The sequence below is a fragment of the Haliaeetus albicilla genome, chromosome 12 (assembly GCF_947461875.1).
Source record: "Haliaeetus albicilla chromosome 12, bHalAlb1.1, whole genome shotgun sequence".
NCBI classification, from domain to species: Eukaryota; Metazoa; Chordata; class Aves; order Accipitriformes; family Accipitridae; genus Haliaeetus; species Haliaeetus albicilla.
The window spans coordinates 27458135-27481943 of NC_091494.1; the positions used below are offsets into that span (position 1 = coordinate 27458135).

At 58.4% G+C, this 23809-nt stretch overlaps 3 protein-coding genes across 6 annotated transcripts in view; 2 read left to right on the forward strand and 1 right to left on the reverse strand.

The window, feature by feature from the left end:
• NOX5 (NADPH oxidase 5) overlaps positions 1-8366 on the forward strand; it is a 51098-nt gene extending 42732 nt beyond the window's left edge. The window contains exons 8-21 of the mRNA XM_069798678.1: positions 256-466; positions 811-1045; positions 1456-1609; positions 2661-2836; positions 3196-3378; positions 4109-4241; positions 4732-4874; positions 5340-5471; positions 6287-6331; positions 6703-6827; positions 7235-7319; positions 7512-7611; positions 7769-7935; positions 8229-8366. Of these exons, the coding sequence (XP_069654779.1) occupies positions 256-466; positions 811-1045; positions 1456-1609; positions 2661-2836; positions 3196-3378; positions 4109-4241; positions 4732-4874; positions 5340-5471; positions 6287-6331; positions 6703-6827; positions 7235-7319; positions 7512-7611; positions 7769-7935; positions 8229-8360 (2021 nt within the window). The 3' untranslated portion in view covers positions 8361-8366. The remainder of the gene's footprint in view (positions 1-255; positions 467-810; positions 1046-1455; positions 1610-2660; positions 2837-3195; positions 3379-4108; positions 4242-4731; positions 4875-5339; positions 5472-6286; positions 6332-6702; positions 6828-7234; positions 7320-7511; positions 7612-7768; positions 7936-8228) is intronic.
• Positions 8367-13744: 5378 nt separating this feature from the next.
• On the reverse strand, positions 13745-14101 carry LOC138688280 (uncharacterized). Its single transcript, XM_069799604.1, has one exon. The coding sequence runs from the start codon at positions 14099-14101 to the stop codon at positions 13745-13747; it is 357 nt and encodes a 118-aa protein (XP_069655705.1).
• A 9198-nt stretch (positions 14102-23299) lies between these two features.
• Positions 23300-23809, forward strand: part of GLCE (glucuronic acid epimerase) — a 55517-nt gene continuing 55007 nt past the window's right edge. For 2 of the 4 annotated variants that reach the window (XM_069798685.1, XM_069798682.1), the window contains exon 1: positions 23300-23403. The gene's annotated coding sequence lies outside the window, so the exon portion shown is untranslated. Of the gene's footprint in view, positions 23404-23713; positions 23796-23809 lie in introns of those variants that run through there. The other 2 variants (XM_069798681.1, XM_069798683.1) reach the window with 2 other exon arrangements.

Consider the following 23809-nt stretch of genomic DNA (forward strand, 5'->3'; position numbering starts at 1 on the left):
CAGCCAAATGACAATGTGGCTGCTGCAGGTAAACTGCCAATTAGGTCACCTTTTTTTTTAAATGCATGAGTTTGCTGATTTATGAGCAATGGTACGGTCCTGCTCTGGCCAGGCACAGTTTCCTCCCAAAGAGCCTGCGTGCCATTTCTGCATTAAAGGGAGGCAACTTCTGGATTAAAGGTGCAAGATGAAGGTAAAACCATGAGGTTGTCAGCGTGCTGTGGCATATCGAGGTCCCTGCTCTGACCTGCGCAGGTAGCGGCTCCATCGACCCAGACGAGCTGCGCGTGGTGCTGGGCTGGTGCCTGCGGGAGAGCGCGATAGCCCTGCCTGAGGAGCGGCTGGGAGACCTCACCTTAGCCCTCTTCGAGGCTGCTGACAAGGACCACAGCGGCTCCATCACTTTTGAGGAGCTCAGGGAGGAGCTGGAGGGTTTCCCAGAGGTCCTGGAGAACCTGACCATCAGGTAGCTGCGTCGGTCGGTGGGTCCCTCTGGCAGCTCCGCGGGGCTGCGGGTTCCCTTGCAAGCACCTTTTTCCCCCTGCATGGAGGAAAAGGCATAGGATTTATGTTCTCATTAAGGCTATCATGTGGTGCCCAGACCACGAGGTGCTTGGGCCAGCACTCGAGCAACTCAAGTGCCTTATGGTGCCAAGCCGGGTGCAGAGCTTGGATGCAGGGATGGGTGCAGGGATGATGCCACGCTGGGTGCAAGGCTTGGGTGCAGGGCTGGGTGCCAGCCTGGGTGCAGTACTGCCCCAGCTTCCCCCTTTCTTTGGGCAAGGAGCAATCCAATGCCTTTGCTCCCAGCGCAGTGAGCTGGCTGAAGCCCCCGCTGCCCACAGAGAGGAGCTGCCGGCCGCGCTACCTGACCCGGGCATACTGGCACAACCACCGCAGCAAACTCGCCTTCCTGGGGGGCTACGCTGGCCTCAACCTCCTGCTCTTCACCTTGGCCGCCCTGCGGCACGTTGGCCTTGGCAGGTGGCTGGCGGTGGCCCGGGGCTGCGGGCAGTGCCTGAACTTCAACTGTGCCTTCCTTGCAGTGAGTGCTGGGTCCCAGGAGGGATGCAAAGCTCGTGGGGTGCATGGGGTGATGGTTACCTGGGCTATTTACAGTCACATCTATACTGGGACCTTATCCCTGTGCCAGGGGTTCTTTGGAGGGCAGTAATTAGAGCCTGTGGGCTTTTGCAGCTGTGGGACTAGGCTGTCTGCTCTAAATAATTATATGTAAATAATGGGTTAGGGAGGTTGTGAGCTCTTTGAGACAAGGGCACTCATGGCAGCCTGCAGATAGGGCCTTGGTTTCTGTCTCTGGGTGCTCTCCAGTCTGACACCCTGTATCAGCAGGGAGCTGGCTTTGGAGCCCCAGGGGACCGGCCCCTGGCTGAGGCCCCCAACATCTCCAATTGCCCCCTGGCATCTCCGATTGTCCCTCTCCCTCTTCTGGAGGTGCTGATGCTGCGGAGGTGTCTGACCTGGCTTCGAGCTACCCCCATCGCCAATGTTTTGCCGCTGGACCAACACGTTGTTTTCCACCAGCTCGTGGGGTACGTGGTGCTGATGCTGGCAGCCGTTCACACGGGTGCCCACATCGCCAACTTCAGTAAGTAGCAGCTCCCAGGCAGGGGAGGCCCTTCGACTGCCGTGGTTTTATCTCGGGCAATACCCCCTCTAACGCGCCCCATTAATCCTGTGGTGGGTTCCCCTGCTGCTAAAGGGGAAAATGCCCCTTGGTGGAGGAGGCATCACCCACACTGCATGGATGAAAAGCAGCAGGGGTCTGCACTGAGCCCCAAGGGGAGATGCTTTTGTCCTGGGGGGGGATGCACATATCCCGGAGGGATGCCGGTGTCCCAGGGAGGGGCTGCATGTGTCCCCGGGGGGGATGCACATGCTCCATGGAGAGAATGCACATGTCCTGGGGGATGCACATGTCCCAGGGAGGGGATGCACATGTCCTGAGGGTGGGACACACATGTTCTGGGGGGATGCAGATGTCCCAGGGAGGGGCTGCTTGTGTCCCTGGGGGAGGGGGAATGCACATATCCTGGGGGGATGCACATGTCCCATGGGGGATGCACATATCCTGGAGGGATGCAGATGTCCCAGGGAGGGGGATGCAAGGCCTGGAGAGGAGATGCACATGCCCAAGCGGGCAGCGAGGCCGCAGGCAGGGTGCAGGGAGCTGGAGGGCCCGTGCGGTGCCGCACAGTCTGTGTGCTGTCTGTTATCCCCCTCTAGTGGCTTCCCAGCCGGGCAGCGAGGGGCTCCCACTCTCCCCCACGCAGCTCCCGAGTGGGGTCTGTGCCCTGCAGCCCACAGCCCTGCACCCCAGAACCCCCCTTACCCCACGGTGGGGTGCCAGGGCTGCACCCTTCCTTCACTCAAGGGGATGAGCAGCACCCCGGGGAAGCACGTCTGCTTGCATTGCCCACCCTCCTGCAAAATGCCCCCCCTTGCAACAGTGCTGAGCCTGAGAACTGGCTCTGGAAAGGAGAAACGTTGCATTTTTCAAAACGTCTGAGCAAAGCACTTGAGCGCTTCTTAGTTAAAATAATTGGTAGCAGTTCGGTGAGTGCAGCAGAAATCTGTGTGCGCAGCGGGGGGGTGCTGCGGGTGCCCAGCACCCTGTCCCGACCCGCGCGTGTGCCCAGGCAGGCTGGCGCGGCAGGACGGGCGCCATGCCCTCGCCGAGTACCTCTTGTCGGCACGGCCCGGCGTGGGGGGCCTGGGCGGCACGGCCTCGCAGACGGGGCTGGTTCTCCAGGGGCTGCTGGCCACCATGCTCACCTTCTCCAGCCCCTGCATCCGACGGAGCGGCCACTTCGAGGTGGGTCCCGCCGCGGCCCAGAGCGACCTGGAAAACCCCAATGCCATGCCCAAAGCCGCTCCGTCTCGGGGAGCCGGGGGGACCGGGGCGAGGGTCCGGTGGGTGGGTGCCCATCCGGGTACTTCCCCATGGGTGGGGGAGAGCTCATGAGCCGGTTGCGGTGCCCCTTGATACCGCCCTTGGACACCCCCCTGCTCCTGCGATTTGCAGTTTTGGGGTTTCTGTGCTTTTCTTCATCATTTGGGCTGCCTTTGCCTGCTGGGATGCCCCGGCACAGCCTCACCACAAAGCACCATTTGGCTCTACCGGCTTCAGTTCATGGTCAGCCCCCCTCGATGTCCCTTGCTCCCTGCCCACAGGTCTTCTACTGGACCCACCTCTCCTACATCTCTGTCTGGAGCCTCCTCATCCTCCACGGCCCCCACTTCTGGAAGTGGTTTGCTGTTCCCGGCTGCCTCTTCGTGCTGGAGAAGGTGGTCGGCTTGGTTTGGCGGCGTGCTGGGGGGCTGCGCATCGTGGAGGTCAACTTGCTGCCCTCCAAGGTCTGCACCCACAGGGGTCTCCGTGCCCCTTCCCACCTCCCTCCTGATGCTCTCCTCTTCTGAGACCCAGAATAAAGCTGCTATGGTGCACAGAAATATCTTTAGTATTTGCAAAGCGTTTTGCAGTTTGGGGAAAAGCACTTTGTAAGTGACCATGCTGGTTATTCGACATGGGGCAAAAGGAGGGACAGTGGGACACGGGAGGGGGTGATGGCCTTGATGTGTTTGCACAGCAAGCTGGAAGGGGGATACTCTCCTGGCCACGTGTGGGAGGGACGGGGCACAATGAATAGCTTATATGGAAAAGATGCAGGTTTGGGTTCCTTCGAGCTGTGTTGGTGAGTGTTTGCAGCAAAAGGTGAAAGCAATTTTTTTTGTCTTCAAGCAATTTTTTTAAAGCTTAGAATTTTGTCTATTTTTCAGGTAAAAAACCCTAAACCCATAGAACAACAAAAGACAAAATGAAAACTGCTTTGACTCTTAGTTTCTTCAGAAAAACTCTTGTTTGAGGCCAGCCCTAACTGAGATTTTTGTTTGATAGCAAAGCTGGGCAGTGAATAGGAGAACAAACCTCTTTCTCAGGTCAAAGCTGTAATTCCATCTCATGTTAGCCACTGGGAGGCACAAACTTGGGTGCTCATGGGCTGCAGGGAGACCAGCCCAGCAGAAACCGACCAGCATGACGTGCCTGCTGGATGCTCCCAGCTTTTCTGGTCTCCTTTACCTCCAGGTGACTCACCTTGTGATCGAGAGACCACAGTTTTTCCACTACAAGCCTGGAGACTACATCTACCTCAACATCCCGGCCATTGCCACCTACGAGTGGCATCCCTTCACCATCAGCAGTGCTCCTGAGCAGCAAGGTGATCACTGATCCTTCACTCATTGTGCATTGCTGGGATGTTTTACATCACCGGGACGATGTTTTGCATCACATAAGCCCCATCGGGGTGGCTGGATCCCCTCTGAGGGTCATGCAAGGAGGTGTCCATGCCCATGGAGCAGGGCAGCGTGTGTTTATGCCTCAACTCTCCTGCCTCCATCTCTGCCTGTACATAAGTGCTATATAAAAACATGTGCTTGGGTTATTTCAAGCAAAGCGTGGGGACAGAATGGCACCCAAATGCCCTGCCTGGCTCCATGGGCGCCCAAGGTTTGGGATTTGGGCTTCACCCAGCTATTAGAGCAAACCCGATCCTCCGCTGCAAGCCTGGGGCTGATGTGAAGGACATCGGTGGGGACTGCTGCTGGGTCCCTGGGGCCAGAGGTGTACGGTACACAGCCTGTGGTGCTGGGGCTGCAGGGCAGTTCCTTACATAGGATGCCCACCCACTGCTCCACTTCATCCTGCAGAGACCCTTTGGCTGCACATCAGGTCGCTGGGCCAGTGGACCAACAAGCTGTACGAATACTTCCAGCAGCCTGAATTGCCCAGCCTGGAGCTGAAACCGCTCAGCAGGAGCCTGAGGGAGAAGAGATGCCGACGCTGGGAGCAGGTTGGTGTGGATGGGGCTCGGCTTTCGGCAAACACAGAGGTTAGACCTTGAACTGCTGCTGGTTGGCAGCCGTTTGCGAGGTGGTGGCTTTGCCAAACTGAGGCCCCCCCACAATGTGCCTATGGGTTTCTCAAGCTGATGTCCTTGTCTGGCACATGCGCAGGGCTCTGCCGGACAGTCTGTCCCTGGCCAGTTCCAAAAAATCAAAGAAGTGAGGACAGGTCAGGGCTGGATGTGCTCTGCTGAGCCGTTCCCCCCGGGGTCACCCCAGTTTTCAGCCACCCATGCAGCGCCAGGCTGGGTGCTGGGGGTACCTCTCGTGGTGCACATCCCCTGCAAGGTGCTTGTGCAGCCTTGAAAGATTTCGTGTCCCACCCCTCCACCGAGGCTGTATGACCCTGATAGATAGGGCATCAGATGCCTGCGAGCATCGCAGCCAGTGATGCCTTGGCCTTTGGCTTCCAGGAAGGTCTCTGCAGTAGAGCTGGCTCCGAGGGGGGGTCTGTGGCCACCGGCGGGGACAGAGCCATTCAGCTGACATCATACAAAGCCACCAGTGCTGCTGCCCCAGGAGAGGAGGACCTGCCGGTGGAGGGGGTGAGCACCGTCTCCCACTCTCGCCCAGTGCCGCCAAGACCCCCACGCTCCCCGGTGGGCAGCGGCAGAGCCCCTGGTGCCTGCGGGATGGGGGTGAGGGGGGTGTCTCTGCTCTCATCAACACAGCAGCGGCCAGAAGACTGACCTGGAGAAACAAGGGGAAGCATTGCTTCTATCCTAAATGGGCCAAAGCTCATTAAAAGGTCTTTTCAAAAGAAACTTCTCGGATATCAATCATGGCAATGCCAGGATCCTGAGAGCCACCGTTAGCAGCTTTTATCCCCTGACATGAAAAGCTCTCGGGATATTGATTCTGTCTGGGCTGGAGGAGCAGTCCTGGCAGATAACGTACTTACATGCACCGGTTTTAATGAGTTTCTCTACCTGTCACCCTTACATTCTTATCTGTCCCTGGGTAAGCAGAGGTTCCCCACGCCTGCTCCCACCACCCAGGCCATCACGGTCCTTGGAAACTTCTTACTGACCCCCCAACTTGTGTGGGGATTTGGATAATTGCCTTTTTAATCAATACTCAAAGTGATGATGATCCAGATAATGTCATCAGGTGACAGGTTCCTGGCACTGGACATTAGTGGGACGTACCGCCGGGAATGTGGGCACTGCGCTGGGCTTGGCATGAGCAGCGCCCTGGGTCTGACTGAGGGATGCGGCTGGAAACGTGCGCAGTCTGGATAAACCCAGCTGGAAAAAACCCACCCCAAAACCAAACCCGGGGAACAAGCAGGTTTAGCATTAGCTGTCATGGAGGGGTTAGGGATGGGGAGGAGACGGTCACTGCTCTCTTCACCTTGCAGGTCTCCACCGGGCTGGGTGAGACCCATCGGTTCTGCAGCATCAAGGTGAGGGATGCCTCCGTCCTTCCCTGGCTCCAGTGAGCAGGGCTGCACTCAGCATCCCCAGGAGGGACCCACACGTGTGCCCAGTCACTCCACACGTGTGCCTGGCCACCTGATGCATGTGCCCCTGTGCACAAGGAGTCCCACCTGGGGCTGATGCAAACCCAGCACTGCAGGAGGGTTTTGTGCTTCTGCCCACCCTCTCCTCCTCTTCCTTTGCTCCCATGAAACTCCCATAAAAGACCCCAAATTCTGCCTGGGCTCCATAAGCCTGCAATGCATCTTGCACACTAACCCTGCTCCTATCTGCAGCCTAAGAATTGTTTTAGCACCCACGGGCTGCTGGATCTCTCCCTATTTCTCATCTCTGCTAGTGCTACATCGACGGCCCTTATGGGACCCCGACGCGGAGGATCTTTACCTCGGAACATGCTGTGCTCATTGGCGCAGGCATTGGCATCACCCCCTTTGCCTCCATTTTGCAGAGCATCATGTACAGGTTGGTGCCGTTGCAGCAGCTCAGGCTGCAGTCATGCCAGCAGACCCCCAATATGAGCTCTGACGTGGCTTTGGGAGGCACAAGACGTGATGTATGCCATGGTAGACTCGTCTTCCGACACTTCTCCTTGCGGGATGAGCACCATGGGGCAGCACCCATTGTGGCTCTTCCTCAATTCTAACCTTGGGACTCATAACACATGGCCATGAGACCCACGCATGGGTCCTTCCTTGGTGTCAGGCTTCCCCCTGGGGAATTCTGCTGCAGGAAACCCCCTGGCAGGAGGTCGGCCATGGGCATGCACCAGAGCTGGTGAGGAATGGGTGCTCGGGGTCTCCCTGAAAAGGTCTGCTGGGGTCGGAGGGGTGCGGGTGGTGGGGCAGGCAGGGCTGTGTTTGCCCTTGCAGGTACCGCTGGCGAAAGCAGAGCTGCCCCAGCTGCCACTACTCGTGGTGCGAGGACCTGCGGGACGAGGAGATGACGCTCAGGAAGGTAGGAGCAGGTGGAGGGGGATGCAGGACTAAGGTTTTCCCTGGGGATGGGGGCAGGAGGGCTGCAGACTCCTGAGGGTGGAGAGTCCACAAGCATCCCTTCCCGCTCCGGGAGGTCTGGTGTGGTGGGTGGCTGGATTTGGCCCCTGTGCTGCGTGCCAGCTTCGAAGCAGAGGCTGCTGTGTCCTTTCAGGTTGACTTCATCTGGATAAATCGGGACCAGAAGCACTTTGAGTGGTTTGTCAGCCTGCTAACCAAGCTGGAAATGGAGCAGGCTGAGCAGGAGCCGGGAGGTGAGTGGGAGGCAGAGGCTGGCCAGCAGAGCCCCCTGACCTGGGGGTCCCCAGCCCCGTGTTTGGCATCACCCCCAGGAGAGCCCAGCCCGACCCAAGGGGGCACAGAGTGGGGCTGGACCCCCAGACTGCAGCCGGGCTCCCCTTGAATGCCCAGGGCGGTTTTTGGAGATGCACATGTACATGACGTCAGCCCTCAGCAAGAATGACATGAAGGCCATCGGGCTGCAGATGGCCCTGGACCTGCTGGCCGCCAAGGAGCAGAGGGACTCGATCACTGGGCTGCGGACCAGAACCCAGCCCGGCCGCCCCGACTGGAGCAAGGTGAGGGCTGGCTCTGCCCCACCACCAAAATCATGCTCATGCAAAGGGAACCATGCTCACCAAACCTGCTCTTTGGGGGGGAACACCACAGGAGAGCCCTGTTTCAGAGCGGGAGGATGCACCGGGATATCCAGACCCGGGGAAACCTCTCCCTCCCGTGGGAAAGCAAGTGCCATGGGAGCGTGGGGAGGCTGAGTTGTGCCGGGCAGCAGCTGCCAAAGCAGGCAGGGATCCGGCCAGGGCAGGAGGGCGCTGTGCCACCACGTCCTCTTCTCCTTTTGCCTGTGCCCTAGGTGTTTGAGAAGGTGGCAGAGGAGAAGAGAGGAAAAGTGCAGGTCTTCTTCTGTGGCTCGCCAGCACTTGCCAAAGTCATCAGGGCACACTGCGAGCGCTTTGGCTTCCAATTCTTCAAAGAAAACTTCTAACCAACAGTTCTTGCCTCCCTGCCTGCCCCTAAAGGTCTGCAGTGGGGTGATGGGCTCTGGCGGCTGGATCCTTCTGCACCATCCATGTTGGCTCCCGGCTACCTCTCAGTCAGAGCTGGGGAGGGTGGGATGCAACGGGGAGGGGAAGGGGCTGAGCTGGGCTTCAGGGCTTTGGGGTAGAGGGGACAGGATCTTGGAGCCATTTGGGGTGTCCTGGAGCATCCATGCAGGGGTTTTGAGAAGGAAAGAACCAGTGTCCCAGAGCACTTTGGGATGGGGGGGATGGAGTCCTGGATCACCTTGCAGGGCTTTGGGATGGAGGGGATGAGGTCCTGCATCCCTTTGCAGGGCTTTGGGATGGAGGGGATGGGCTCCTGCATCCCTTTTCAGGGCTCTGGGATGGAGGGGATGGGGCCCTGCATCACCTTGAGGGGCTTTGGGATGGAGGGGACGGGCTCCTGCATCCCCTTGCGGGGCTTTGGGATGGAGGGGATGGGGCCCTGCATCCCTTTTCAGGGCTTTGGGATGGAGGGGATGGAGGGGACGGAGCCCTGCATCTCTTTGCGGGGCTTTGGGATGGAGGGGACAGGCTCCTGCATCCCTTTGCGGGGCTTTGGGATTGAGGGGATGAGGTCCTGCATCCCTTTGCAGGGCTTTGGGATGGAGGGGATGGGCTCCTGCATCCCTTTTCAGGGCTTTGGGATGGAGGGGATGGGGCCCTGCATCCATTTGCGGGGCTTTGGGATGGAGGGGATGGAGGGGACGGAGCCCTGCATCTCTTTGCGGGGCTTTGGGATGGAGGGGACAGGCTCCTGCATCCCTTTGCGGGGCTTTGGGATGGAGGGGATGAGGTCCTGCATCCCTTTGCGGGGCTTTGGGATGGAGGGGATGAGGTCCTGCATCCCTTTGCAGGGCTTTGGGATGGAGGGGATGGGCTCCTGCATCCCTTTTCAGGGCTTTGGGATGGAGGGGATGGAGCCCTGCATCCCTTTGCGGGGCTTTGGGATGGAGGGGATGAGGTCCTGCATCCCTTTGCGGGGCTTTGGGATGGAGGGGATGAGGTCCTGCATCCCTTTTCAGGGCTTTGGGATGGAGGGGATGGAGCCCTGCATCCCTTTGCGGGGCTTTGGGATGGAGGGGATGGAGGGGACGGAGCCCTGCATCCCTTTGCAGGGCTTTGGGATGGAGGGGACAGGCTCCTGCATCCCTTTGCGGGGCTTTGGGATGGAGGGAATGGAGGGGACGGAGCCCTGCATCACCTTGAGGGGCTTTGGGATGGAGGGGATGAGGTCCTGCATCCCTTTGCGGGGCTTTGGGATGGAGGGGATGGGGCCCTGCATCCCTTTTCAGGGCTTTGGGATGGAGGGGATGGAGGGGACGGAGCCCTGCATCTCTTTGCGGGGCTTTGGGATGGAGGGGACAGGCTCCTGCATCCCTTTGCGGGGCTTTGGGATTGAGGGGATGAGGTCCTGCATCCCTTTGCAGGGCTTTGGGATGGAGGGGATGGGCTCCTGCATCCCTTTTCAGGGCTTTGGGATGGAGGGGATGGGGCCCTGCATCCATTTGCGGGGCTTTGGGATGGAGGGGATGGAGGGGACGGAGCCCTGCATCTCTTTGCGGGGCTTTGGGATGGAGGGGACAGGCTCCTGCATCCCTTTGCGGGGCTTTGGGATGGAGGGGATGAGGTCCTGCATCCCTTTGCGGGGCTTTGGGATGGAGGGGATGAGGTCCTGCATCCCTTTGCAGGGCTTTGGGATGGAGGGGATGGGCTCCTGCATCCCTTTTCAGGGCTTTGGGATGGAGGGGATGGAGCCCTGCATCCCTTTGCGGGGCTTTGGGATGGAGGGGATGAGGTCCTGCATCCCTTTGCGGGGCTTTGGGATGGAGGGGATGAGGTCCTGCATCCCTTTTCAGGGCTTTGGGATGGAGGGGATGGAGCCCTGCATCCCTTTGCGGGGCTTTGGGATGGAGGGGATGGAGGGGACGGAGCCCTGCATCCCTTTGCAGGGCTTTGGGATGGAGGGGACAGGCTCCTGCATCCCTTTGCGGGGCTTTGGGATGGAGGGAATGGAGGGGACGGAGCCCTGCATCACCTTGAGGGGCTTTGGGATGGAGGGGATGAGGTCCTGCATCCCTTTGCGGGGCTTTGGGATGGAGGGGATGAGGTCCTGCATCCCTTTTCAGGGCTTTGGGATGGAGGGGATGGAGGGGACGGAGCCCTGCATCACCTTGAGGGGCTTTGGGATGGAGGGGACAGGCTCCTGCATCCCTTTGCGGGGCTTTGGGATGGAGGGAATGGAGGGGACGGAGCCCTGCATCACCTTGAGGGGCTTTGGGATGGAGGGGATGAGGTCCTGCATCCCTTTGCGGGGCTTTGGGATGGAGGGGATGGAGGGGACGGAGCCCTGCATCTCTTTGCGAGGCTTTGGGATGGAGGGGACAGGCTCCTGCATCCCTTTGCGGGGCTTTGGGATGGAGGGGATGAGGTCCTGCATCCCTTTGCAGGGCTTTGGGATGGAGGGGATGGGCTCCTGCATCCCTTTTCAGGGCTTTGGGATGGAGGGGATGGGGCCCTGCATCCATTTGCGGGGCTTTGGGATGGAGGGGATGGAGGGGACGGAGCCCTGCATCACCTTGAGGGGCTTTGGGATGGAGGGGACAGGCTCCTGCATCCCTTTGCGGGGCTTTGGGATGGAGGGGATGAGGTCCTGCATCCCTTTGCGGGGCTTTGGGATGGAGGGGATGAGGTCCTGCATCCCTTTGCGGGGCTTTGGGATGGAGGGGATGAGGTCCTGCATCCCTTTGCAGGGCTTTGGGATGGAGGGGATGGAGCCCTGCATCCCTTTGCGGGGCTTTGGGATGGAGGGGATGGAGGGGACGGAGCCCTGCATCACCTTGAGGGGCTTTGGGATGGAGGGGACAGGCTCCTGCATCCCTTTGCGGGGCTTTGGGATGGAGGGAATGGAGGGGACGGAGCCCTGCATCACCTTGAGGGGCTTTGGGATGGAGGGGATGAGGTCCTGCATCCCTTTGCGGGGCTTTGGGATGGAGGGGATGGAGGGGACGGAGCCCTGCATCTCTTTGCGGGGCTTTGGGATGGAGGGGACAGGCTCCTGCATCCCTTTGCGGGGCTTTGGGATGGAGGGGATGAGGTCCTGCATCCCTTTGTGGGGCTTTGGGATGGAGGGGATGAGGTCCTGCATCCCTTTGCAGGGCTTTGGGCTGGAGGGGATGGGCTCCTGCATCCCTTTTCAGGGCTTTGGGATGGAGGGGATGGAGCCCTGCATCCCTTTGCGGGGCTTTGGGATGGAGGGGATGGAGGGGACGGAGCCCTGCATCACCTTGAGGGGCTTTGGGATGGAGGGGACAGGCTCCTGCATCCCTTTGCGGGGCTTTGGGATGGAGGGAATGGAGGGGACGGAGCCCTGCATCACCTTGAGGGGCTTTGGGATGGAGGGGATGAGGTCCTGCATCCCTTTGCGGGGCTTTGGGATGGAGGGGATGGAGGGGACGGAGCCCTGCATCTCTTTGCGGGGCTTTGGGATGGAGGGGACAGGCTCCTGCATCCCTTTGCGGGGCTTTGGGATTGAGGGGATGAGGTCCTGCATCCCTTTGCAGGGCTTTGGGATGGAGGGGATGGGCTCCTGCATCCCTTTTCAGGGCTTTGGGATGGAGGGGATGGGGCCCTGCATCCATTTGCGGGGCTTTGGGATGGAGGGGATGGAGGGGACGGAGCCCTGCATCTCTTTGCGGGGCTTTGGGATGGAGGGGACAGGCTCCTGCATCCCTTTGCGGGGCTTTGGGATGGAGGGGATGAGGTCCTGCATCCCTTTGCGGGGCTTTGGGATGGAGGGGATGAGGTCCTGCATCCCTTTGCAGGGCTTTGGGATGGAGGGGATGGGCTCCTGCATCCCTTTTCAGGGCTTTGGGATGGAGGGGATGGAGCCCTGCATCCCTTTGCGGGGCTTTGGGATGGAGGGGATGAGGTCCTGCATCCCTTTGCGGGGCTTTGGGATGGAGGGGATGAGGTCCTGCATCCCTTTTCAGGGCTTTGGGATGGAGGGGATGGAGCCCTGCATCCCTTTGCGGGGCTTTGGGATGGAGGGGATGGAGGGGACGGAGCCCTGCATCCCTTTGCAGGGCTTTGGGATGGAGGGGACAGGCTCCTGCATCCCTTTGCGGGGCTTTGGGATGGAGGGAATGGAGGGGACGGAGCCCTGCATCACCTTGAGGGGCTTTGGGATGGAGGGGATGAGGTCCTGCATCCCTTTGCGGGGCTTTGGGATGGAGGGGATGAGGTCCTGCATCCCTTTTCAGGGCTTTGGGATGGAGGGGATGGAGGGGACGGAGCCCTGCATCACCTTGAGGGGCTTTGGGATGGAGGGGACAGGCTCCTGCATCCCTTTGCGGGGCTTTGGGATGGAGGGAATGGAGGGGACGGAGCCCTGCATCACCTTGAGGGGCTTTGGGATGGAGGGGATGAGGTCCTGCATCCCTTTGCGGGGCTTTGGGATGGAGGGGATGGAGGGGACGGAGCCCTGCATCTCTTTGCGAGGCTTTGGGATGGAGGGGACAGGCTCCTGCATCCCTTTGCGGGGCTTTGGGATGGAGGGGATGAGGTCCTGCATCCCTTTGCAGGGCTTTGGGATGGAGGGGATGGGCTCCTGCATCCCTTTTCAGGGCTTTGGGATGGAGGGGATGGGGCCCTGCATCCATTTGCGGGGCTTTGGGATGGAGGGGATGGAGGGGACGGAGCCCTGCATCACCTTGAGGGGCTTTGGGATGGAGGGGACAGGCTCCTGCATCCCTTTGCGGGGCTTTGGGATGGAGGGGATGAGGTCCTGCATCCCTTTGCGGGGCTTTGGGATGGAGGGGATGAGGTCCTGCATCCCTTTGCGGGGCTTTGGGATGGAGGGGATGAGGTCCTGCATCCCTTTGCAGGGCTTTGGGATGGAGGGGATGGAGCCCTGCATCCCTTTGCGGGGCTTTGGGATGGAGGGGATGGAGGGGACGGAGCCCTGCATCACCTTGAGGGGCTTTGGGATGGAGGGGACAGGCTCCTGCATCCCTTTGCGGGGCTTTGGGATGGAGGGAATGGAGGGGACGGAGCCCTGCATCACCTTGAGGGGCTTTGGGATGGAGGGGATGAGGTCCTGCATCCCTTTGCGGGGCTTTGGGATGGAGGGGATGGAGGGGACGGAGCCCTGCATCTCTTTGCGGGGCTTTGGGATGGAGGGGACAGGCTCCTGCATCCCTTTGCGGGGCTTTGGGATGGAGGGGATGAGGTCCTGCATCCCTTTGTGGGGCTTTGGGATGGAGGGGATGAGGTCCTGCATCCCTTTGCAGGGCTTTGGGCTGGAGGGGATGGGCTCCTGCATCCCTTTTCAGGGCTTTGGGATGGAGGGGATGGAGCCCTGCATCCCTTTGCGGGGCTTTGGGATGGAGGGGATGGAGGGGACGGAGCCCTGCATCACCTTGAGGGGCTTTGGGATGGAGGGGACAGGCTCCTGCATCCCTTTGCGGGGCTTTGGGATGGAGGGAATGGAGGGGACGGAGCCCTGCATCACCTTGAGGGGCTTTGGGATGGAGGGGATGAGGTCCTGCATCCCTTTGCGGGGCTTTGGGATGGAGGGGATGGAGGGGACGGAGCCCTGCATCTCTTTGCGGGGCTTTGGGATGGAGGGGACAGGCTCCTGCATCCCTTTGCGGGGCTTTGGGATGGAGGGGATGAGGTCCTGCATCCCTTTGTGGGGCTTTGGGATGGAGGGGATGAGGTCCTGCATCCCTTTGCAGGGCTTTGGGATGGAGGGGATGGGCTCCTGCATCCCTTTTCAGGGCTTTGGGATGGAGGGGATGGAGCCCTGCATCCCTTTGCGGGGCTTTGGGATGGAGGGGATGGAGGGGACGGAGCCCTGCATCACCTTGAGGGGCTTTGGGATGGAGGGGACAGGCTCCTGCATCCCTTTGCGGGGCTTTGGGATGGAGGGAATGGAGGGGACGGAGCCCTGCATCACCTTGAGGGGCTTTGGGATGGAGGGGATGAGGTCCTGCATCCCTTTGCGGGGCTTTGGGATGGAGGGGATGGAGGGGACGGAGCCCTGCATCTCTTTGCGGGGCTTTGGGATGGAGGGGACAGGCTCCTGCATCCCTTTGCGGGGCTTTGGGATGGAGGGGATGAGGTCCTGCATCCCTTTGTGGGGCTTTGGGATGGAGGGGATGGAGCCCTGCATCTCTTTGCGGGGCTTTGGGATGGAGGGGATGGAGGGGACGGAGCCCTGCATCACCTTGCGGGGCTTTGGGATGGAGGGGATGGGGCCCTGCATCTCTTTGCGGGGCTTTGGGATGGAGGGGACAGGCTCCTGCATCCCTTTGCGGGGCTTTGGGATGGAGGGGATGGAGGGGACGGAGCCCTGCATCACCTTGAGGGGCTCTGGGATGGAGGGGACGGGCTCCTGCATCCCTTTGCGGGGCTTCGCCATGAAGCCCTTTGGGATGGAGGGGACGGGGTGCTGGAGCCCTTTGGGGCGGGGGGGGGGGAGCGGGGTCCCGCAGGACCCTGCGGGGTGCCGGGCGGCGGGGCCCGGCCGGCGGAGCGGTGCCCACAGGAGGGCACTGCAGACTCGGCAACCAGCGCCGTGCCGGCCGCCCGGGGCCGGGGCTGCGCCGGCCTGGGCCCCCCCGGCCCCCCTGGCCGAGGCAGACCTGCCACAGCCCGCTGCCCGCCCCGCCGCCCGCCCCGCACCCTGGGGCAGCCCCAGCAGCCCCGGCTGCTCCTTTCCGGAGGGCACGCAACATTTTTCTGCAAAAAAGACAAATAATTTGGCAGCCCGCCCCCCTGCCCTGTCCCATCTCAGCCCTGGTTTGCTGACCAGAAGGGGGTTTGTTTCTTTTTGCACCTGGAAAACGGGTATTTTGGTGGTGCCGAGGGGCTGGCTGGCGGGTGGGATGGGGTGACTTCCAAAACAGTGGGGCCCGGGGTGCAGGGATGTCCCCGCGCGTGGCCGGCAGTGCTGGGAGCAACAGTGGCCCGCGGGGACCCGGCTCGTGTGAAGCTGCCATCCCCGGCTGATTTATACGGCCTTTTATGGGCCACCTGTGCAATACGCTGATGCTTTTGTGTAAAAAAATAAAAAGGAAAGATTAATGTGGATGAGACGCTCATCTGACGGCCAGGACGCCTGTGGGGAAAGCGAAGCCTAACCCAGAGCCGGAGGAGCAGCCCGCTGCTGGCACGGTGGGCTCCCGGCCGTCCCGCAGAGCCAGCACAGCCAGGCATGGCAGGGTGCGATGTGGGTGCGGGGGGACCTGTGCCCTGGGAAGGCTCGGAGCACCCAGCCGTGCCGCGGGGCAGGATTGCACCCCTCGGTGCGGTGGGAGCCCATAGTGGACAAGAGCGTGCAGCACCCTGCACCTTGCAGTCCCTGGGCCTTCATGCCATGCAGAATGGGTCCTAATTGGCATAGCTGCTGGAGGGGCACGGGAGCCCAGCCGGGCTGGGGCGGCCGTCAGCACGCCCCGGGCTGCAGATCCTTGTTGGGGCCATTTTGGTTGGGAATTTGATGCTCAGACCCTGCTGCCTTCCAGAGCCGATCACAGCATCCAACCCCGTCCTGGGTCATTGCATCCAATGCTCCTTGGTTTGCCTTTGCATTTGCCCTAGCTGTGGCAGCCGCAGGAAGGCATCGATGCAGCGGGAGGCCCAGGACGGTGCCACAGGCGGCAGCAGGGGCTGAGCCCCCTTGTCCCCAGTGCCAGCACAGCGCCGGGAGCTGCCCCACTGCTGCCTTTTCCAGGCATGACCTGAGCAAGTCAGAAACCCCCCAAAACTTGCACATGCACCTTCGTGCTCTTGTTTTTCTTGCAGCCCCAGCCGTAGCTCCCTCCTGCACAAGGTAACGGGGCAGGTGAGCTGCAGTGGGGTGGCAGTGTTTGCTGGGGTGGCACCCAGGACCCCTATGTCATGCTGTCAGTCCACTCCACTGGCCTCATCCCAGACCTACTGGGATGCCGGCACAGGGACCACTGACCTTATCACTTAGCCTGAACCAGTAGCTAATGTGGGAGGCAGTGAGGAGCTGGGCTGTGCAATCGGCTCCAGCGATACAGTGAAATCTGGAGCCAGAGAGGAGAAATCATTTTATATGGGGCCGTGACATAAACTCTGTGGTTGAATCTGCTTCAGATAGCATGATAGATGGGATGGGTAATGATCCCCCGTGGGTTACGTCCAGGGCTGATGCACGATGCATCGATGGAGAGACAGTAGAGAGCTCTCAGCACCCCACGAACACACAGCACAAGGTGAAGATCCCAAAATCAAGTGTCAATTTTTCTTAACCCAGGCTAATGCGGGCTTCTTGCCTCAGTTAGCGGCAGGACGGAAATGTAAGGCAGCTTGCTGAACTGAGCTCCTCTGGCAGTGTCAGTGTGGGAGAGGGGCTCCCCTTTCCTCTTCATCCCACCTCATTCCTCTGACAACGTATTCTCCACCTTCAGCTCGCTCTGCAAAGAGTCTCCTCAGCTCTGCACTCCCCATCGCTGCTCCGTGTCCCTTCCAAGCTTTGGCCAAGAAAACCAAACCCATTCAGGGTCTTTGCTAGAGACCCACACTGTGAAACGGAGCCTGGATGTGACCCCAAACCTGTAGGCTGATCCTCTGGGGCATGGACCAGGGTGCCCGTTTACTGGCATTGTCGCAGTGGCAGCCCATGCACCGTAATTAAGGCGGCTGTTTCAATCAGGGGATGATGTAAGATCCTGCTTGCCACATCCAAGGGAAAATCAGGACAGCTGCAGTCTCCTGGGGCTCACAGGGAAATAAATATCCCCTCTGCACATGGAGTTATGGTGGTTTAGGGACATCTTTCAGCTATGGTCCCGGACTGACTCCATTTACGTGCATGCATCTACGCATTCACATTGCCAAAGACGCCAGAAAAAAAATTGTGGCTGTATGTGGCAGTGTCACGTGACTGAGGAAAACACACTCATCTCAATCATAAAGAAGAGTTAATTACATCTCCCCGCTCTCCCTACATTTCGAAGCAATTATAAACAGAATGAATCATTATGCGTCTGCTGATAATCATTTTCATTCCGCATCCCCGCTGAATTGCAGGGTGCCGAAGTGCTCTGATGCCTGCAGCATCTCCAAAAAAAAAAAAAAAAAAGGCAAATTTAGCTCTTTTTGAGCATCGTGGCACCAGGGCACCCAAAGCAGAGGGATTTGGGGGGAAAATCATACAAAACACCCAAGAAACGGGGATGCCACCCTGATGGGAAGCATGCAGCCGTGCTTTTGAAGGGTAGGAGGGTCTTGCAAGCCTGGTGGGCTTTGATTTTTATTTTCCCTTTAGAGGAAAGTGTTGGTGTTTGGGGACACCGAGACGTATAGCGTGTCCGCTCTGCAGCTGGCAAGCTGCCTGCCAGCATGCACACTGCTGGCCTTTTGCAGTCGTGCATATGGTTCATCAGGAAGAATTTGGTTGCTCCTCTTCGTTTCGGGGCTTGAAATGTGCTGGGCAGGGGGTTGCAGGAGGTAGTTTTGCTGCCCTGGAGCATGCAAGCATCTTGCAGGCTTTCAGCTGCCTGCTCCCTGCCTGCTCATGCCAGCAATGGTACCCGCCTGCCTGCACTCACTCCCACCCCGGGGTGTTTTCCATCGCCGGAGGGCAGGCTGATGCTCAGCAGATGGTGGGGAAACGCTCTCCAAGGGGGGATGAAGGCAGCATCAAGGTCACTGCTGACATGATGAATACTGAGCTGCTCACGTCCCAGCCACGGCGATGAAAAATTAATGAATTTCTTCCCTTTCCATCTGCAGGAGCTCCGTCAGCTGCCATTTTTCCCCCGCATCTCCGGTTCGTCGGATGTTTCCTTTGGATCCCAGGAATAAATGATTAAAAGATGTGAAAGTTGGGGAGGGGGGATTGCTGCCGCTTGTGAGGTTTTGGCGCTGGAGCGGGCACGGAGCTGGAGCAGTGGGGTACAGGCGGCTTCATCTCTTTGGCCAAACCAAGCCACAGCTGGGACGGGAAATGGTGCCCAGAGAGGGGCTGCTCCCTCCAAACCTGGGGTTTGCTTTGTTTTGGGGTTGTTTTTCATGTTAAAGCAACAGGAGGCTCCGAATCAGGAGCTGGGGAGGCAGGGGGTGAGGTTGGATAATGATACACCTCCTGATTAATGCCTTCCCTTGGCTGGCTTCATTATTGTGATTACACTCTGGCTGTAGCATAGCAACAGCTAATTGTTGGTTGGATGCAAAGTGCATAATTCCCTGTATTAAAATTTTATTAAGATATAATTGCATTCATCTTGCAGCAGCGGATGCTTCAGAGATGCCGAGAAGAGGCAGCAGTGCTTGTTGGGGCTCTGCTGTGTTTACCCCAAGCCACCGCTCCAGCTGATGGGGTTTCGAGTAATGGTTGAGCCTCAGGATATGAGGTCTGGGTGTCGGGATGTCAGGGGTCCACAGTGCCGGACCGGGGCTGGGCACTGGGTTTCAGGTTGGAGAGGGCTGGCTGAGGGCACCTGGGCTGTGGTGCCTCTTGCACAGGATATTCCGTGCGGAATATTCCCTGACAAACCCTCAGTGTATAAATTTTCAGCCACTGACAAAAGAAAATGAGGATTTGAGAGGTGATGAAATGCTGCCATGTATCAATGCTGCTGGAGGGCTGCGAGGGGTGGCTGCCATCAGCATAGGAAGGTTTTTGCAACCTGTTGTTAAGAAGAAACTAAAATAGGAGCTTATGGCTGCTGAAAGCCCTTTGCTCCCCCGGCACCGTGTCCCCACTTCTCCAAAATCCAGACAGAGAGGAAAACCTTGAAGAAACTGTATTTATTAACAGTATGATCACACTTGGCATATTCTATTACTAAGTGGTCCTGGTACATAGATATTATTCACTTAAGTAATCAATCACTGCCAACAAATTACAGGATGCAGGGAATGAAATTAGCAAAATGAACTATGGATGTAAAATTCATTTGAAATTCAATTTAGGAGCAACATTAGCTTTCAATTAGTCTGCCCAACTGTTTGAGCGTCATTTTGTCTATCAGATTTTTAAATAAATGTAATTAACCTTTGCTGTTAAATTGTTGTTGATTTCATTGATATAATTATTACGCGACTCCTAATATTTTGCTTGGATGATATCTCATTAGCTGGTGGCTTCTAATTAGGGAAATGAAGGACCGGTGGTGATTTCTGGGTCTTCTTGTTCCCTCTGCCTGGCAGGGCAGGGGAGGGAGATGCTCCAGAGCTGGGACTCTGGGTGTGAAATTTTGTACAGGGAGGGGATGTGACCTGCCCCTACTGTCCCCAGCACAACTGGTCCCAAACTGGTGGAGCTAGGGACTGGGGAGCAGGGGGTGCTGGGCGTGCCAGGGACAGGGGAAGGACCACGGGGTGTAGGACCATGAACATGAGGATGGGGGGGGTCCTGCAAATTAAGGCGGCAGCACCCAGATGTTAGACGCCTCCTCGGGTGCAGCTGGAGGGGATGATACCGGCTTCATCCCAGGTTGTTTGCAGCAGGGCAGATGGCCCATGGGGTGAGGTGGGGTTGGTAGGGGACTGGTGCTTTTTTGTGCTCCCTCTGTTGCTGTTTCCATCCCCATCACCAGCAGGATGCGGGGTGGTGAGCCCAGGCACCGTTTGTCCCTAGCACCGCAGTAAGAAGAGGTTATTTGGGGCTTTTCTTCCTTGCCCACTGCTAATGCCCAGCACAGCCGCTTCAATGCACCGTGTGTGTGGCCACAGGTAAATTCAGAATTAAATTAAGCTCTTATTTTGGGGCAGTAAAAACTATTTTGAAAGCAGAGGATTCCCTGCAGAGAGGAGGGTCGGGGACTGTCCCACGGCAGCAGGGGAGCAAGAGGCTCTGCCGCAGCCGTCAGTGGCCATGCTCCCCCCTGCTGCCCTCCCACCCGGCTTTCAAGAGGGGAGATGGATGAGATGGAGGAGTTAATTAAAGAGCAGTAACTCGTTAGAGCCCCATTTGAAGAGCTGGGGGTCTGAGGTTGGGCAGCAGCTGAGCAGGGCTAGGATGCTCCCCACATCACAGGCAGCCCCCCGTTCACAGCCAACAGCCCCAATAGTTGTTTTTCCCCCTGAAAGGGAAATATCTTTGACAGTCACTTAATTCCCACGAGTTATTTTTAACAGATACAGCTTTCCCCCTTCAGCTACATGGAGTTTTGCGAGGTTATAAATCAAGTTAATATCTGATATATAGGACTAATTCTGCCCCTATTGAAGCCGATGGAAATGTTTCCATTGACGTCAGCGAGAGCAGGATTGATCTCCATGCATGGACTATTTGTTCCTGAGGTTTTAAGAATTCATTTCCTCCTTCCATTGCCAGAGACAGATAGCAGCAGTGGAGGTAGAGGAGTCATCTAATAACCACATATTAATACATGAATCATCAGCTTAGAGCCCAGTGCAGGAGGAGGCTGAAAGGAGAATAACTGAGCTTGATATTGGGCTGGCGGAAAGAAAGGATTCCGCAGACAGGGCACAGCAGCTAATCGGGAACAAGATAATAATTGCAATGTAAATTTTTTCATGCTAGCATGCGAACCGCATCCTTTAAGCTCTATTTAAATGCATTACGGTAGATGGGGCCTCTGCTGAAATCCCTTATCCCATGCTGGAAGAACACCTGCGATATTTCTTTGCAATACACTTTGAGGACACTATTTGCTTTTGAATTGATTCCTAACAGCACTTAAACAAGCCAGGATAGCTGACGTGCCGTCATGACGGTGTGGGGCAGGCAGAAAGGGGCCTTGAAGTTTTACCTGGACACCTTATTTTTACTATTGCATTTTAATGAAGGAAACTGTCAATTTATTTTTTTTCATTTAACGATACCTCCTATACAGCACTTCAAGAACTTCTTACAGAAAGATGTATTCTGCTCAACCTTACATTTACATCTGCCAAAGTATGTAAAAGCATTGGTGGGATTTTGAACTCATTTGCAATGGAAATTTCTCGGCACGGCTGGCTCTGGTTGCACGCTCCCTCTGTGCACAAAGAGGAACAGTGGAAGGCAATAACCTTTCATTATCTTAAAATCTCTTTGCATTTTACCCTATGATTTTGTTTTCATAGTGTGTGACAAATAAGACTAACGAATAACTTAGACAAAGGAGTGGGGAGCGTATGTGTGTTTATTGCCATGGAAACAATCTCTGGGCCAAGCTAAAAGAATAATTCTTTTAAGACTATTCCTGCTTTGCAAAGCCACCAGAGTCCCAACGTTTGAGAGGTCCCCGCAGCACACAACCTTCAGCAGCTCCTGCAACATAACCGAAGGTCAGCATCTGGTTCTGCACTTTTTATAGACAGTCTTGCTAACTTAAGTGCACCCCAGTAACACACCAAGTGACACATGCACCCCCCTTCCACTGCTGCTTGTTTCCCAGACCTCGCACACCGCGTGCTGGGGCAATCTTTTACTTGCAGTGGAGAAGGTTAAGATCAGACCGAAGGATCGTGCTTTGCAACTGCAGGGCGAAGTGGTGAAGGTGGCGCGGCAATGCCGAGTCCTCGCCTCGAGTAAATGCCTTCCCAGGTGTGCTGATGAGTAATGAAGATAACGCTGTAATTAAGACACTCACTGAGTCTCTTCTTACTTGGTTAATTTAAAATCAGTGGAAGGTCAATCCACCATTTCCAGCTGGAGCTCCCTAAACCTGGATTTTAGCACGGGAAGTCTGTAGTGGTATAAAAGACCTGGAGGCCGGTGGGCTTGGATGATGTGGGGCGAATCCCCGTGCCTGGCACCTCCGTGCAACCGGTGCACAAACAGGGCTGGGAAGGTCAATCCAGCCTGTGCAGCTGGGACACGCAAAGGGCCCCGTGCTCTGCCCGTGCGCCCGAGAGCACCGTGCTGCTCCCAGAGCAGCTTCGTCTCCCTGCTCCGAGATCTTGCCTGCGTTGTCAGAGCCCCAACAGCAGGCAAAGGCTTTTTGGAGCTGGTGGTTGAGCTTAGGGGAAAGGCAGCCCTGGGGGCCAGAGCATGGGTGCAGGGGAAAGGGAGTGGGGCAGCAAACCCCTGCCCCGAGGGCAGGAGCAGAGGGAGCAAGGCTGCAAAATGCAAACGAGGGTTTTGCAAGAAGCAGCATGCAAGGAAGGCTGTGCAAACCCACCGGGGCAGGATCCAGCCTTTGGATGGCCAAGTGCTGCTGGCACTAAGCAATACAGCTGTACAGAAGCTGCAGGCAAAAACTAAAAGTGGCTGAAGGGAAATTTGGCATCTGTTGCCTGCACAGGGATGAGGAGTTTTATTTCGGGAAGGAAGCCTCTGGCATGGGTTATCTCTGAGAACACGAAGGAGAGCGGCACACTAACTAACACGTCATCAAATGTCACAGCAGTGGGTCAAGGCGGTGATTTCTGCACGCTGAGCAGAAACAGGTAAAATTTAGTTCATGTAGTAAGGAATTACGTTTACTTCAAGAGAGAACTACACAAAAAAAGTCCAGTAACATTTGTAAAAGGTGACGTTTGCGACTGGTTGGGAAACCACGGTGCAGCTGCAAACCTGCCAGGCCTGAGGGAGAGAATTCATAGCTCCACCTACAGGATCGCTAAAACCCTTACAGACTATTTTAATTAAAAGGAAAACAACGGCAAACCCTCACAGGTTATTTTAATTAAAGCCCCCACCCCAGTCACACGGAGAACAGCCCAGCAGGCCGCCGCCACCGCGGCCGCCATGCCGCCACGTGCGCGCTGCCAAGGGGCGGGGCGCCGCGCAGCCAATAGGCAGCGTCTCCCACCCGGTAGGCCCGCCTTCCCGATCCCGCGCAGTCCATTGGCTGGCGGCAGGCCCCGCCCACACCCGCCGTTCTCGCGGGAAGTAGGGGCGGGGCCGGGCCTCCCGTTCGCCCCCGCGCTCCCCCCTCTCCCCCCCCCCCCCCGCCCCCGGCGCTGGGGTTCGGCCGCGGCCGCTGTGCGCTGCCCTTCTCCGGGAGGTCCCGCCGCCCCGCCCCGCCCGCCACCCATGTCGGCGGCACCGCGCAGGTAAGGGCGCGCCGGTGGCTGGAACGGGGTGGAGTGAGGCCGTGGCTGAGGGGGAACGGAGCGGGGGCAGCATAGGGGGGGCTGCCCGCCGTGGGGATGGGAGGGGAGGGGCGGGGCGGGAGCTGCCCCGGCCCCGCCGCGGGGCCGGTGTCCCCGGTGCAGCGGCCCCTCCCGCCCCGCCGGCTCCCCGCCCCGCCGGCGCCGCTGTCACGGCGCGCCGCGCGGCCCGCGCCCCGCGCGCCTATTGGCCAGGGCATTCGGCGCGCCCCGCCCCCCGCCCTCCCATTGGCGGCGCGGCGGGAAGGCGGGGCGGGACGCGGCGCGGCCCCTCCGTGCGCCCCCGCCTCCCCGGCGCTGGGGTTCCGCCGCCAGCGAGGCCCGCGCCCCCGCAGGTAGGAACCGGCCC